We start from the raw sequence: 17,356 nt of genomic DNA, 5'->3' as shown, positions 1-17,356 counted from the left end.
TTAAATATTTTGTTTCCTCTTGGCAATATGTCAATCCAGTTTTAAAGAGTCACATGGTAGATAACAGGAATGATACAAGCTGAAAAATTATTTTCAGTAACTATATTTGGGTTGGCTCCTAGTTCAGTGTCAGAACAAAGACTCAAGGACTGTGGGAATACTTAGTAAAACTAAATTGTTTTGGTACTGCTTCACTAGTATTGTAAAAGGCTATACCAAGGAGTCCTGAATTACCAAGTTTATATGTCTCCAGCTTTATGAAAACCGACTGAAACCATTTGGTTTGAATTTTCCATCTGAGAAGCCTTTCTTTGTGCAATAAACAGCAATAACACTCAATAACAAACTGAGTCTTAATCTGTCACTGCCTGTTCTGGTTTTAACTATGGAAGCTTCTCTCAATCACACATTTAATGTATGATCAAGCCAAAATTCAACTGAAGGAATTTAGCAATTATGAACTAAAAAGAAAATCAGTATTTCAAAGTATCACTAAACCTACATACATGCATTTTCTATAGCATTTGAGGAATTATTTTTCCCATGCCACTGGTAGTTGCAGAACACAGGCAAAGTCCTTCAGTATGATCAATTTGTCATAAGGCAAAAGTCTCACTGGCTCAAAAACATCTTTAAGAAAACACAGAATTCATACTTTAATGCTTCTCTGTACCCAGGTTTTTACTGGTCTTGTTAAATGCTATGAAAATACCCTCAAGAGTAAAAGGGAGTGACCACTGGATCAGATCCATGGAAATGATAAGTAAAACACAGAGCTGCTACACTGCTGAAAGGATATCAGTGACTTAAATCAGAGACAAAAGGGTACCCGAAATGTCAAAAAAAAAAAAACAACCCACCAGATAGCAAGAGACATTTTTGTTACCCAGATGATTTACATGGTTTCCATTGATTTCTGCAAATCTTTAACAGTAAGCAGAGGAATAGTATTACTGATACCTTCAGATTCCCAAACAGTTCCAATTACATACAAGGCCGGACAGAGCTATCATCTTGACAGAGCTAAAACATCAAGAACAACGTGAAGTTTCTTACAGTGAGAAATAATTTTAAGCAATGCTGTAATTTTAAGGCAGAAGTGGAAATGAAGTCATAGCATATCAGAAGTCTTACTTGCAGGTAAAGCTCCCCTCCTTTACGTAATTTCAGATAGGTTGTAGTCAGTAAAAGAAGGTAAAAAAAGGCATCAGTGGGCATATACATTTTTAGATTTACTGTAAGTCAGTTTCCTATTTGATCCTGTTCATACAATTTCTCATGGCTCAAACTGTCACAGCGCTTTTGTTCAACTGCACAGGGGGTAACACACAGTTGCTGGAGCAGGTGTGACAGCAGAATATCTTGGAGTGATGTTCCATGGGAACACCAAAGCTCCTTGGCTCCTCCAATCCCCTTCAACTCCTCCCTTCAAGTGACACAAAGACATGACTCTTCACAAACCGTAACACCTCAACTGTTATCAGGCTATTACTCCTCCACACTGGCTATGGTACATCCAAATTAGAAGGCACTGTGTGTATCATGGGAACAAAAACAACAGTTGCTTTGATTCTGAAACTAGTTCAAAGTCTCTACTAGGGCTCTGAAATTAAATATCCCTTCCAGTAAAAATGGTTAAGTCATATATGTTATTCTGTGTCTTGAATTCTAATAAATGTTTTCATTAACAGAAAACAAACATAGCAAAAGACATACTGCCTGCCATCCAATACTACAGAAAACTACACACTGCCATGGAAAAGCTGCCCATAGAGAAGTATGTCATCGCCTCTTATGAAGAAAGAGATAAATAATTACAGAAATAATTTTGAGGCATCTAGCTTGCAGCAAATCTGGTTACAGTTTCAGAAATGGGGCTTCACCATTTCCCAAATCATTTTGGTGCAATAGATCAAGGTAGGCTCATCTTTTAGACAACCTATTTCTAATTCAGCAAAAATTTCAAGTTCCAGCTAAGATACACCACTACTGGTGAACAATGCTCAGCAACCATTTTGAAATAAAAAACCCCAGTTATTTCTAACCTAATATACTCTGCAAATAACCTCACAAAATTACAGTGTTTGGATATGTGTTCTGCCGTCCTTCTGCTGTCTTCTGTTCACGTGAGAATCAGGAAATTTCTTGAGAAGAAATCCTTTCTACTGGGTTAGTATGTTACCAGTGCGTACTTAAGTTTTACAAGTGGAAAAAAAAAAAAATTACCAAAATCTCAACTCCTGACAAGTTGCAAGGATCTTATAACTGGTGTTTTATATATGGCATTTTTATTTTCATTTCTTGAACAACCATTGTGTGAACACAATCCTCACAAACTCTTGATTATTCTAGGAATACACACACTAGTACACCTTGGACAGAGGCATCACTTCTGTGCTTCACCATACACATATGAGAGTTGACAAAGAGCTGTACTGTCATTTCTCTTGTTCCAAGTATTTCATGGATTCAACTACACAAACTTATCTTGTCGCCCAGTGATCCAAATACCATGAGTAACTAGCTAAGAAATAGCTGCATACATGTTACTACCTCAGAAAGAAACAAGTTATTAGGATTTGTATATTTTTAAAACTCAACTTGACAAATGACTGAACAACATAGTCTGAATTCAGTACTGACCCAGTTACAGGCAGCAGGGGCTGGACTAGGTGACCTTCAGAAGTCCTTTCCTTTCTGGATTTAGCTTGTCTGTCTATAGTCTGACAAAATCCTGACAGCAAACAACTGTACAGCTACTGAGTGATTTATCTAGGGGCTGAAGTTTAACACCAACGTGTTCAAATGACTCCACTGGAAAAAATAGTTATTCCCTTCAGGAATGCTTTAGCCTAAACAGGTAACTGGGTTTGGTTTACAAACTGCCACTTTGTCACAAAAAGTGTATGTACAGTTTTACTTCAAAAATGTTAAAAACAGAAGGGGTAAGCAGCAGTAGATCTGGTTTTACCTGAAAGGTATGAACGCATAATACTTTGGGGGTTTATCAGCAATCCCAAATAACTCATACTTTGCCCCATATTCCACCCCATAATCCCATCCTCTGATTTCCATCAGTACAAGGTTTGCCAGGGAGCAAGGACACATGTTTGAAAACTCCTTTTGTAAGGGATGAGGAAGTTAACCTGATACAGTCAAATGCATCAAATCCTACTTATAGCACCAAACCACTGCATAAGCATTACGAAGGGCTGCATGTGCTATGAACAGTGAGCTAGGAACAGGGGGCTGGGGAAAGGGCATGGAGAAAACAAATGTTTTCTCATGTGCAGTATTAAAGTTCCAGTCTTACCAGATCACACAGCAAGTCTGAAATTAGTTAAAGTGGTGCTTCATGCATTTAGTTTAAGCAGCCTTTTTTCAGTAGGAAAAATTTGGAAACTATTCCACTGACTACTGTAATTTCAATATACATTGATTAGTTAAGGAGTGACAGGTTTATCTTTAAAAAAAACCCTGGCCAGTAAATGTTTTATTTATTAACAAAAACAAATTACTTCTGTTTCTTCTCAAAGTAAATATAATTTTTCTTTTTTTCTGGAGGGAAGAAGTTAGTCCTATAACTCACCTATGCTTACATTTATTTCTAGTGACAGTATCATAACTCTTATCTGGATTAATAACCTAAAGGAAAACTCTATATCTATATCCATCTCTCTTCTTCTAAGGCCATAATTACAGACAGGGAAGCTCTAGGCTGGTATTTAGAGGGGTGATGAGTTCTCCAAGAAACTGGCAGCCTACAGGTTGGTGCCTGGTTCACTGTGCAAGTGCCTCACATGAGCAAGCCTCAAGTGAAAGAATAGCTTATACCCACTTTCTTTGAGGGACTCATCCCATAAAGGAATACATTCACAGATTTTATCACACTTCACCACCTGTATATAATTAAGAAACTATTTTTTACTGTTTTATAATCTTCGATTGAGTGGGTTAAAAAAAAAAAAAGGAACAGGTTTTACTGGGTATAGCTGGGTGTGTACTTTCCAAATTACAGTGCATTCTAGTGTAGTCATTTATAGACAGGCTACCCTTGCAACTAGTTACATTGCCACACTTCATTAAAAAACCCAGCACATAACCTACCAGAGCACTTCTGAATCCCTATAATACAGGTACAGAATGTAGTTTCTAGTCACGAGATCTGAACAGCAGCCTACAGACTAGATGAGAGATTCATCTCGGCCCTTGCTATTAATCAGTCTCAGTTTAATTAGCAGCTTAAGCAGTAGTCTCACCTTCAATTATGTTCTCTCCTTTCTAGAAACTACAGATCTGTACTAAAATTAGGTTGAACAAAGTATGTTATGTTCTGAAATAACGACTCATTCCCATTGGGATAGCATGCACTTGTTTGTAACAAGAGCTCAGTACCTGAGCACTCTATTTTCTCTTTCTTCAAGTAATTTTAGTTGTAATTTCACAAAATACTGTAATATAACCAAATATAAATACTATTTAATATTGTGTCCTACATATACTCCGTACAAGATGTGATTTTACAACTGTAACCTGCCTTTTCTTTTTGCCCCTGTATTAGCAATTTACAATTTTGACAGTATTGTATTTAACACTGACATACAGCTCTGTATCACCCTAAAAGTTGTGTCAGAAAGTACATTAAGTATGATACCTTAATTTTAAGGAACAGGTTAAGTGGTAATATTCCAGTGAAAAATTCTCTTACCAGAGCTTGATGACAGAAGAGCTCCTTTGTGAGAAGGTGTTTTAATAGTGCTGGTAGTTTTATTTTCAGATCCTCTCTTCACGGTTGACACAGATGGCACCATTTTAACCTTGGGAGTTAATACACTTCGTAGTGTGATTTGGTCTTTCTTTGGTATTTTTTTCCCTTGTGTTGTCCCATCTTTCACAGAAGGTGTCTGTTTTAAGAAAAAAAAGGGAAACCAAAAAGCCAACAACCCATAGACCACCACTGTGAGAAACTGAAGATCTTCCTCTGCAGCATCTGTAATGAAATACTGGCCACCCAAGTAGGAAACATGCTTAGTCTTTATCCCATTGTCCACATCTGCAGTTCAGAACCTCAAGAACCATCTCCTGAATGGCCTTCAGCAACGCAAACCTATTAGTTTGAAGCTAACCCCTAGTAATGACCAACACACTAAAAAGAAGTTACAGAGGTCATTTTGCATCAGAATTTCTTCTTCTTCCTCCCCAAACTCTGATTAAGCCACTCAATTACATGACTACACCTAATCTCAAGATCTTAACCAACAAACTACCCATGTTAATGCCCTAAGAAGTTGTCCTGTACTACCTGAAATGTCACAGCCCTTGTAACAGTTTCCTGGTCTAAATCTTACGTCACAACAGCTTAAAATCCTTCACATTGAGGTGAAACACCTATGTTTCACACTGAATTTTTGCTCCAGTTTATATAGCCTTTAGTTCATGGCCACTCCTGTCAAGTCTATAAAAATACACTTTACAATTCAGCTTTCCATGTGCTTTTCTGTGACTCAAGCTGATTGCAGCAATTCGGTCAGAGTACCAAACTCCATTTTTGACTACAATCCTAATCTTCCTTTTCAGATGCTAATCTGTACTTTTCCACCTAAGAAGACCACTTCTTAAATTTAACCCAGCTGCTTTGTCTACTGCACATTTTTATAGAAATTTCTCTATTGCTTCTCCAGTTACAAGCAGAACAGTTAAAATCACAAAGTTTTCCTTTTTGGCAATGGAATCAATTAAAAGCATTCTCTCCAACTCTTCATACCAAAAGTAAGGACTGATGAAGAATGCAAACTCTAAAAGACTATAGAATTAAAACAGAGCATCCTTGCTTTCATGTTTACTCAGGTTTTCAAGTTAAATTATTACTCTAAAAAGTAATAGTACTTTTTAATTTCTTGTACAAAGTTTCAAAAATGTTCCAAGTAGCTACCCCATATGCTGAGCTTCACTGGGATTTCTCTGGCAAACTAGTAAAGCCTGTCAAAAATTCAGACAATGACAGTTTTAGCAGTAACAGCTGCTGCCTCCATTTCACCAATATAATGTAAGCTGTTGAACCCACAAGCCAGCAACAGAAGAGACTCCAAAAAGCACTGAGACTCCAATTCTGTGTCCCTACCACACCCCCTGAAACCCTGCTCTACCCAACCCTGACGTTCGTCCCTCCTTTCCCTCCGTTCCTTTTCTTTTAACCTTCCTGCAGTGCATTTGAAAGCAGCACATTTCTCGTGACAGGCAGCTGACTCATCCCAAAATATTTCCCAACCAAGCAGTGCATGCATACCTCCCGGCCAGGAAGTTTGCACCTTCCAGCTGGCTGACTGCCTAAGACCAGGTATATGCCCTCTGCATGAGAAATATTTCCTGACTACTCCCAACTATTCTAGTGAGTCCCAGCTCTACTTCAAACAAATAAACTTCCAAATTATACAAAGGAGACAGTGAAATTAAGATGTTAAAAATAAAATATTTGAGCAACTTATTGATCTCTGGGTTTTGTCACTGCTTATATATGCACAACATTTACATAATGGATTTTAAAAAGTGTATTTTAGTTCTAAAGCACATTTTGAAAGAAAAGAAAATATCCAAACCAGCAATTTATCTCTAATGTCTATTTGATGTTATAGCACCACTAGAATAATCTTGAAAAAAATGTACATTAAAAGCTGTATTTAGAAAACCTCACTAAGTTACACTAGGCAATTTTACAGGGTTGACTAAATCTTATAAACTGTATTGTCTTAAAAGGATTTTACTAAAAAAATTGTGTTATGAAATAAGATGAAGGTGGAGACACTAAATTGCAGTTGAGGCCAACTGCACCCAATCTGTAAAGTAATACTTCTTCACTGTCCTTACTAAGGAGAAACTCCACATTGAAATCAATGCTACAGTTACACTTGTAGACACCAAACCCATTTCATAATTTCCACACTGTGCAATACTGAATTTCATTTTGCAAGTGTACAAAACATACAAGTAAATATAAAAGCAAAAAAACTTACCAAAGGAACAGAGTGCACCTCAAATGTTTCATTTGCCATATCATTTACCAATGCTGTTTCCACGAGCACTCCCATGTTGCTGCTTTGCTCTTTTGCACCTTTGGTCAGGTCGATGTTTTGAGTACAAGGCATCATTAGGGAGTTCGAACTTTCCATTTTATCATTTAACATCTCTTTTGAGTTCTCTCCAGATGCTGGAAGCACAGCAGAAGCCAAGGAGCACACTGGATGGGAAGCACTTGCTTTGTCAGTGTCTTGCAAACTTTGCTTTAACACAGGTGTTTTTGAAACCTTGTGGGAAGCGTTTCTGGGATGTGTCGTGGCATGTCCGACTTGGCTAGTGAAGAGGTGTTTGTTAACATGTAGCTTATGGGGCTTATTTACAGGCATTTCCACCTTAGTATCTTTAGCCAGGTCTACTGTTTTTTTCAGCACTTTTATAGAGGACAATTGCCTTGGAGAACCAACCCTTGAAGGTGAGGAGACAGATGATAGTTGAGGGGACTGGGGAGACTCTTTTAATGCTGCACTGTCTCTAGGCTGTAGCACAGGTCTAGACACAACCTTTGGTTTAACATTTTTAAAATTAGGTTTGGGAAAACTAACTATCTCTGATTTCTTTGCTTTGGTTATTGTTGATGCAGTAGGAGACCTGCCCACTGGTTTTCTTGCATTTTGATCTGAACTAGCTTTAAGCCCAGACCTTCTGTTATGCCCACCAACAAACGTTTCACTTGGTCTTAGTCTAGAAGACTTGCCTCCAAGTTCTTCCAAAGCTGAAAGAGAAAAAGTCCTATTTTTTGATTGTTCTTTAGGAGTTGAAGTACATAGAGATGAATTGCTTTCATCAGCTGCTGGACTGAAGACCACAAAAGTTGCTTCGCATTTCAGCTCAGGCATAACTGTCTTCTTTAATTTTGGAACACTGCAAGATATAGAAGGAATGTTGTGCATATTCTGAAGAGCAGCATTTCCAGAGATACTTTTTTCTTTGGTTAATGGTTCATTCGTTTTGTTTGATACTTGTTCTCCATCCATTTGATCTACTGGGAGAAGGTGCACACTATTTACAAGACTACTCATGCATGTTTCAGCATTGGAACTCCCAGCTTCACCATGGTAAGGAGTAATCTGCAAGGATTTCACTTGGTCATCCTCATTAATATTAATGCATGGTGATAATGCATCTTGCTTATAAGGATCTACACATCCAGCAGGTAGTTCTACAGCCTGTGTTTCTGTTTCCTGTGATTCTTTATCAGTGTTGTTAGGGTTTTTTTGATAGTGTTCAACACCTGCACAGGTGAAATTAGGTGTTCTTTCTGAGCTGGTTCTATCAAATTTCTCACTGATACATACTTCAGAAGAAATCAATGTTTCTCCCAGATGCATGTCATCATTTTGATCAGTTCTCAGATTTTCACCTGTAACATTAGCAACATCCAATATGCTCAGCTGGCAGCATTCCCTGTCATTTTTCAGGGACTGTATGGTCTGCTCTGGAGCAGGAAGAGTTAGTACAGATTTAAATTCAGTCTGATTGTAAGGCACTGAGTGTTTGATACTCTGACTCTGCATCATTTCTATAGCAAAATCGCTTTTCACTAAGCTTGTTGCTGCTTCCAAGCCACAGTTCAAAGGACACCCACAAGTCTGTTCAGCCACAGAAGACTTGTGTGCAGCATCTGTATCTCCCAATAGAGGTCCTGTGCAGCTGTATTTACCAGGTGTCTTCTGCAGATCAAGTACTTGAATACACTGTTGTTTTAAAAGACTTCTGAAGTCACCCTTATTTTCAAGAATGGTATCACCCTCATGCTCAGCCACTATATTTTGGTCAGTTGAATTACCATGTAGCTTAGTGGCACAATTCTCTGAGGAAGGTGTACCTCTGTCACATGCATAGCTATTTCCATTTTCATCCCTTATAAGTAAGGAAGACTTCAAGCCATTCCTTGCTTTGTCATCAGATTTCCCAACATTCATTTTGAAGGCTAAATTTTAAACCGTTTTCATTTTATAATTCTTTACAATCCCAGAGAATGCAGATTCTTCTAAACTTTGCAGAAAAAAATCCCAACTGCTTTTTCCTGGAATGTGTCAATTGTCCTGAAAGATATTTAAAAAGCAGTTCCTCGTTTCCATGTTTCCCAAGAAGTTTCAAATGTTCTGGAATTAAAAAGAAATTTTAAAAAGTTAGCCAAACCAGGATTTTAAGACAGTAATCATTCCTAAGTTGCTGGTCTTCAGACATCAGACTAGCAACATAGAAGCAACACTCAGAATCCCAGTGAAGAAAAACTTCAGTCCTCATCCCTTGATGAAGAGCAATAACAACCCCAGAGACTGGGGTTTTTTTCTGCATTGAAGACTTTTTTCCTGCCCTTCAAGGCAGCAATGCATAGCAGAGGCAGCTGAAGATTTTCAAAGGGCAATTTAAGACGCCTGAGATGAAACAAAGAAATGAGAGGAAGGTTGGTGATCAGCTCTGGGGCTACAGCAGTGCACTGCCCCCATGCTGGTGGGGCAACTATAGATGCATGTGGGACCCTTTCAGAGTCACTCACTGGAAAACAATTCCATACCAGTTAACTGCCTCCATCTTCTATAAAGAAGACACGAGATTAGCCAAATGATGAAACAATTCCAGTGTCCTCTCCAGCAGAGCAGAGCCATATATCCTCACCCAAAACCCTATGGAAAGGTGAAGGGGCAGGATTGACATGGACAGACAATGGAGGACAATTGATCACACATGGGGTGGAGATTCACAAAGAACAGCACAGAGCCCTTGCAACATATAGTGACAAGTTCCTAACAAGAACTAAGACTGCACCCAAATACGAAAACCACAAGGCTGTGAATGAGAGAGAAGATCAAACTGTCCAAAGCAGCTGGATAACCTCTGTAGCACTCCATATAAAAGGCTCCTAGTACCAGAAATGCAACCAGAGGTAGGAAGAACTTCAGATTTATAACAAATGGTTGCAGCGGGTGGGGAATCTGTCAGAAGCACCTTCACTTTCAGAGCAATAAAACCTGAATAGGAGGGAAGAAGTTCACTGGATCGGACAAGGCCACCTGGCTGAAGATGCATTCATGGACAAGATCAGCTTCCCAACCGAAGAAAATGAGCATCTGTTGAACACCTTCACCTGTCTGGAATGACAAGATTATACTCTCCAATCAAAGACCAAGGAGGAGTACACTTGTCATCAAAAATAATGAGCAAACAGGTCTGTAGTGTTTAAACAAAAATGCAGACATCAGAGTGTGGTGCCCTCAAACAAGGATACTGATGTAATGACATATTTGAAATCTGGTGCAGCAGAACATGTCCATCAGGATTAAGTATGGATGGTGGGCAGAATAACTCATAATTCACATGATAATTATATTAAAGTCTGAAATTATTTCACTGTTTCAACCATAGTGGCAATACTGGATACAATACAAAACAGCTGTAACAAGATCAGAAAAGATTATAATAATACTAATAATAGATTTCTCGTATAGCAATGTTGATTAGGCACATTAAAGAATAATTCTGTAATCGTATTTTTGTAGAATAATCAAAGACTGCTTTGGGAAACAAGTTTGTTCTGAGAAGAGATGCAACTTTTGATTCATTCTTTAACAAATAAGTTTAAATCCTCACAGAAATCATATAAGCCATTCTGGAAACCACAGCAGGGGAAAGAAAACACTCTTATGCACAAATACCTTGGAAAGCATAAAATGAAGCCAGCACACTAAGTAGTGAAAGTTACTTCTTGCATTATTCAAAAATCACTTTTTTCCTTAAATCTTACTTTCTTCAGCTGGAAACACAGCCTGAGTAACTACATTCAAAATAAAGCATTTATCATACTCATGAAAAGTATAAAGCTGCAGGCCCATAAACAATTTTGAGTACAAAAAAACAGCACCCAAAGTAAGACTATCGTAGAACTGCAAGAATTTGTCTGCTCACTATGAACCAAACACAGAGTGGCTTTTGGCCCACAACCTTGTCTTTACATGATACTTTGAACACCTGACTCTGAAAGGAAAAAGACCATGAAACACGGAAAGAAAAGCTACCAAGATCAGACAGCACACCTCCCTCTGCCCCCTCCCACCCCCAAGATGAAATGGCTTGTGTAGCTAAAACATCTCCTGGTTCCTCAAGGCTGATGAAGATCCTTTGCTTACCCACTATTATTCAATCCCTAAAGAAGCATAAACAACTGTAGTACTCTCACTTTCACCTTCAATTAGGAAACTTAAGGCAGATTGAGGAGTTATTAAAAAAAAGTCTTCCCTGAAGGCAGGGCAAGAATCTGTTCTGAATAATTTTCCATTCGTTTAAGTCAATCACAGAATCAACTGCTGAGAAATATTTGCAAACTTTGCTTTCACTGTTGTTTTGACACATTAAAACTTGTTTCTACTTGTCTGGATGCTAGCCCTTAACACAGCTTGATCACCTAGTCATGCAACAAAAGTCGAGATTCCATTTTGATTCAGCAGTAGCTCAGATCAAACCAGAAATCCTACCTCTTTCAAGAGCTTATTTTTTTCTGCAGAAAAGAGGCACCTTCAATATATCAAGACTTAGCAAGAATAGAATCCCAAGAATTTAAAGAATGGTGCATTACCTTACAGTATATGAAGCTAATAATGCCAAAATTTGAAACAACACGAGTAGCTAAGTCAACTTTGATTTAACTGATGCTGAAGAAGCTCAAACAAAAAAATCGTTTTGATAGTGAGTGGAGAAATGTAGCACATTAAAGTTACATATACCAAGGTGTATATATATATATATATATATATATATATATATATATACATAGGTCTGTTTACTCAGTGCTCTGGACTTTCCCACAGCCAGAGAACGTGTAGAAATAAATTACTAATTCAACTATTTTTAAAGCAAATCTTCACTGTAGTAATCAATACTTTCATGAACAAGTAGACCAGCTTCGAATACAGCTCCACATCTACACAGATAGTCCTGAAATCATCCTGCATAAAATAAAGAGATATTCCTAAGGATCTGGTATGGTATTTAAAAATCTGTAACCTAGATGAACATTATTCCTTAAAGAACTGACATTCTGTAACTCTCCATATCACAATATGTTCATTAAGCTTATGAAAACACTTCCTGGAGACGAGATATTCATTAGTTTTAGATTTGCCATAGAAGGCTGAATGAAAAATTAACTTCAACCCAGCATCTCCGCCATGGGGGAGGTCAGTAGCAAACACACAGACACAACAGTTGCCCTCACCAAGAACACACTGTTCCTGGCAACTAGTGACTTGAGGAATTCTCTAAACTAAATACTAATAAATTTGCTTTGACTTGGTCTTACATCAAGCATTATGAATGCCTAGCCGCCTCCACAACACACTACAGTGCAGTGCAAAACACTTCAGCTGTTTTTGCCTTTAGTAAAGTTCAGCTTCCTAAATTTCAGTTGCGTACTTCAAGTGCTTACACACAGCAGAAAAAGTCTTCACTACCCGAGCTCTAAGTTTTCCCCTTCCTCAACTGAAATAACAGCTTGGATTAACAGTATCACTTGGGAGAAAAAAAACAAAAACCCAAAACAACAACAACAAAAACCCAAAAAGAAAAAACAAACAAAATACCAAACCAAAACAAAAAACCCAACAACCCACAAGAAGCTTGGCAATTAGATTATCCTAAAAAGAGGAGGGATTGGCTGCCAACAGCCCCAGATCCAGGAGAAATACACTGCAACATAGAGAATTGGGCTCAGAGCAACATCTGCTAACCAACAAGAGGTGTCCAGGGGTGTGCTATTAAAGGGCAGGACAGTCACTCATTCAGTGTGAGGTAAACAGGAATCAAAACAGATAATTACAAAACATAATTCAATTCACAGGTTGACCAATTACTACAAGAATTCAAGTCAGCTTGTGTTAGTGTCACAATGCAGACAAGAGTAATTTTCACTTTTCCTCAAACTCTATCTGGAACTTGATTCTTTCAAGCAAATCACCATAGAGCATTTACTCAAACCCATCAGTCATATGTTTGTGAAGCCTGTATGAAGGGGGACATGGGGTGGGGAATAAACCTTAAAGGAGAGGGTGTGCCCAGACATGCAGGGAGGCAGTCTAGAAGTGCTTTAATTAACTGAACATGTTTTGATACCAGACAAAATGCAGCATCAGCATTCCCACAGGAAACCATATTACCTGGTCATGATTACCACAATCCCTGGAATTAAATACCCTACAAAGCATTTCATATGTTAATGCATTACACTACAACCAGTTTACTTGATCATGTCCTGGAACACTACACCATCACAGAAGCATGACTTTTCAGCATATACACCTGAAGGCAGAGAAGGCATCATCTACAACAACCAGGCATCCCTCCCAACATGCTGTTCAGTGTTGTTTGAATATGTTCCACAAGAAAGCACTAGGAACACAAAATGTTTCAGATAATGCTGTATTTACACAGAATTGCAAGTAACAACACTCTCTATGCTGCCTCAGTAATGTCACATTCTAAACCATTGCCAAGCTAACCCAAACTATTCTAGAGAGAATAAGTTAAGCTCCTATAACAACTTCATACATACATCTACAACATTACAAGCACAATCATTCTACTCCTGAAAGTGCATTACATTAAGTTCTCATATGCTCAAGGCATTGCTTGCTTCAGAATACACAGTATCACCAGTGAGGGTACTGTGAAGGTATTTATAAAATAATATCTATTAAAAATATAAAAATATAATATATATTATATAATATTATATCTAATATATATTTTATAATATAAATATATATTAATATACTGAAAATAAATATATTTTATATATAAATATAAAATCATTTATAAAATAACTAAAAACCCCAACAAACTACCAAACCAAAACCAAACCCACCCCACAGGGTAGCTAAGCCATATCTGTATACTTCAGAGACATTTCAGAAGTCAGCAATCATGTTAGACACTTGATGCAGTAAGCAGAAATAATGTGCAAGTTATGTTTGCAAGCAATTGTGCAGGCATTTTTGACTGAGGGAGTACTATCACTTCCAAAGACATAAACCATCAGGTTTTGCCTTCTACTGGGCTATTTGCTAGCCTGTTTCAAGACTAGAGCAGCAGCATAACATAGAAGTTACAGCAATCAAGGAGCATTAATTTTAATCAGTTACATCTTGGCTCTAAGATATGGAAGAAGTAAAGTACAACAGCAGCTCCATTGTGGAAATCAGACATTCTAAAGTTGTGCAAGAGGTTCTGACTTCCCATAAGATGTTCAAACCATGACACTACCATCAGACTACCCCAAAACTTGACAGCTGATCCTAAAAAGTACATTGACCCTTGTAGTTTCTCCTAGTAGTGAGTACAGGGTTGTTTGAGATGCCAATGCTACTAGCACTTTCCCCAAACTCTCAGAGATTCATTCCTCAGAGTGTTGGTTCAATGGAAAGTTTCAAAGACTTCCAAACCCTTCTTTTCCTTGGCCATAGTCATTGCTTTGCTAAGATGGAAAGTCCTTATCTAATTAATTATAAACCCTGGCCATCCTTGTTGTCCTGTCTATGCTGTTCTCTCCATCTTCAACTTCAGACTATTTGAAAGCTCGTAACAAACAGAGATACTCCAACAGATTTATACACTGTCTTGATAACACAGTTCTTCCTTTAACAATTGAATTTAACTTCTGAATTTTATTGTTAGGTAAGTTTTAGAACTCTGGATTCAGTAGTGGGACACTGGTCCAGTAATTTTTTTAAAATAAGTAAATAAAGCCCATCTTTTACTTAGATAACCAAGATACTTAATAACATGGCCTAGAAATGTCATCCAGTATTCTAAGGATTTGAAGGTACATGCAACCTCCTAGACCACAGTGTTCTGCAAATGCGTATGTCTTTTCCTCCCCAATCTGTTTTACAGCAACTGCCAGGATGAAACTCACATAAATAAGAGCTAAGCAAACACCAGCCAGCGACAAACACCAGCTATTAACACACTGCAAGTAAGGAAGTGTACTTTAGTGTGAGATTAAGTGCATGAGCAAATAAAACCAAAGCTACCTATTTGAAGGTGTAGATGAGAATAGCAATAAGCCCCTTGCTTGAATAGTCCAGCAAACTCTCATAACTTAATCAGACTCTCATTTGTAGCTTCATTAAGACAGCATTCATTGCTAATGAACTCAAGTCAGACTACTCAAATGGTTCTCCAAGTTTTCAACTGCACATATAGTCAGTTATATACATAGTTATAAACTGTTTATCCACTGCCATTGTGAACAAAGCTTGTGCATGGTTTTCCATGAGATCAATAGTCAGTCTGTTCCTCTTTAGGAACTTGCAAGAATGCCAAGTTCTTTCTTAATAGTAAATTAGATATTAGCTTTACAGAAAGAGACTTTGGGGATTTTTTTTGTTTGGTTGGTTTTTTTTGCTATTTTATCACAACTAAATTATTTAGCAGAAGCATATGTTATTGCACAAGGAGGGATAAACTTTCATGTCTAAATGAAAGTAAGAAGCTGGAACCTCAAAAAACAAACAGTACATTTATTATGGCACTTCCTTGCAAGGTCAAGGTTCAGGTACCTCTTTTTGAAAGACTTGATTGAATAGGTAAGCACAAACAAGCCTGAGACTGTCAGAGCTCAGTGTTCAACACCCCTCATCAGTGTTCAAGTTATTTGACTAGATAGGGATTACAAATCAGGTCACCTTCTCTGTTTCCTGGAATTCTGCTAAACTGGTTTTGTCCACTGCTACCATTTAAAGGGTACATTCATACATTTTGGTATCTTGAAGCTATGAAACAGTGGGCCAGGATTATTCACAAAAATGTTCCCTCTGATTGAAATATGATCAGTATAGGAAGAAAAGCAGTAATGCATTATGAAGAACAAAAATACTTTATGAGCTCCTGCTAGGTCTGTCCATCTGCTCACACAGACCAAATAAGGGTTTTGCTCTTCAAGAGTGTCCTCAAGTTCCAAGCTAGTCTTCAGATATCCAGCAATTTTCCTAATGCCTCTCATCATACGTTCTTGATCATAATTTCTCACTCTATGACAAAATTCCACCTGTCAGCACCCCTGCTGCCCATTTTCCTTTAAATCAACTTCAAATAGAATAGAAGCTGTTTCAAACTAACAGATCATTCCTCCCACCAACTTTTCTATTCTGCATTTTATGTTTCTCTTCTTTACAGACCTGTTGATCCTATTAACTTGCCCCATGTTTTTCTCTTCTCATCCTAGCTAAGTCAAATCTAGTAGAGAAGCAGGTACACAGAGAAGCAGTGCAGAACAATAATTATGCCTTGGATTCTCAAGCCAAATGGCTAAGTGTTTTTGCTGGTGGCTCTATGGTGATGACTTTTTTTGTGTGTGATTTTTAAAATTTGGGTTTCAAATATCCTGTTTATTTAATAAATAATACTTAAGTGAAGACTGTCTGCTGATAATCTCCACTTCTCTGACAAGTACAAAGCTTTAACAAAACAGCAAGTACAACAGGTAGAAATACTCTGCAGAAACAGTACAACATTGCAAGAGTGGTGACTAAAATGCCAATTGTAACCTTGGGGGTAGGAAAAAAAAGTTTGTTGGTTCCTAAGAATGAGCCACAACTTGGCAGGTCAGAGTACAAACAGCTTTAACACAATTACCACAATGTGCCAGGCAGCATACACTGAGAGTTCTTAAGGTTATGTGCTAACTTGAAACTTCTTCATGTTCCTGAACTTTTTATGAAGCACACAGCTCTAGTGTGAGTACGATACAACTTGGAGCTGAATTTAACAGTACTCTTTGTATGGGCTACATCAATGGAGTCAGACAGTTAAAGACACAGAAAGACTCATCTGCACTGCATGTCCTTCAGATCTTCACCTACAGCTGAGAAGCCTTTCAGCATTTGGCTATATTTAACACAGACATATGATATGAACTAGTTTACAGAGCATTTGGAGTACTCTCAACCTGTAGTGAAGTAAGATACTGTAAGTACAGCAGTATTATTTAGTTCTAGTGGAATATTCTGTGCAATGCATTCGTAATTTGATTAATTTCTATGAAAAAAGCAGACCAAAATGGTAACTAAAGACTGAAAGAGCAGCATCTTTGCCATGATATTGCTTTGCAGTAGAAATTCAAGAAATAATCAATATGCTTAGGATTTCTCACATTAACCAAGTTGGAAATTTAACCAGCTTGCAGTTTTTGCAGACTCAAAAGTTGTTTGCTGTGCAGAAGTGGTCATTTACTCCATAAAGACTACAGCCAGCTAAGAAGAGTTTCCACTGATGCATCAAGTTCTAC

At 37.8% G+C, this 17,356-nt stretch overlaps 1 protein-coding gene across 3 annotated transcripts in view; it reads right to left on the bottom strand.

Annotated features, from left to right (window-relative positions):
• MTUS1 (microtubule associated scaffold protein 1) overlaps positions 1-17,356 on the bottom strand; it is a 118,544-nt gene that overhangs the window by 76,124 nt on the left and 25,064 nt on the right. For all 3 annotated transcript variants that reach the window (XM_015623849.3, XM_015623848.1, XM_015623851.1), the window contains exons 2-3: positions 7,011-9,179; positions 4,709-4,904 (exon numbers count right to left, since the gene is read on the bottom strand). In XM_015623849.3, the coding sequence (XP_015479335.1) occupies positions 4,709-4,904; positions 7,011-8,996 (2,182 nt within the window). In that variant the 5' untranslated portion in view covers positions 8,997-9,179. The remainder of the gene's footprint in view (positions 1-4,708; positions 4,905-7,010; positions 9,180-17,356) is intronic.

The sequence above is a fragment of the Parus major genome, chromosome 4, assembly GCF_001522545.3.
Source record: "Parus major isolate Abel chromosome 4, Parus_major1.1, whole genome shotgun sequence".
In the NCBI taxonomy this organism is placed as follows: Eukaryota; Metazoa; Chordata; class Aves; order Passeriformes; family Paridae; genus Parus; species Parus major.
Note: the sequence above shows the minus strand (reverse complement) of the source record. Positions and strands in the feature narration are given on the sequence as shown.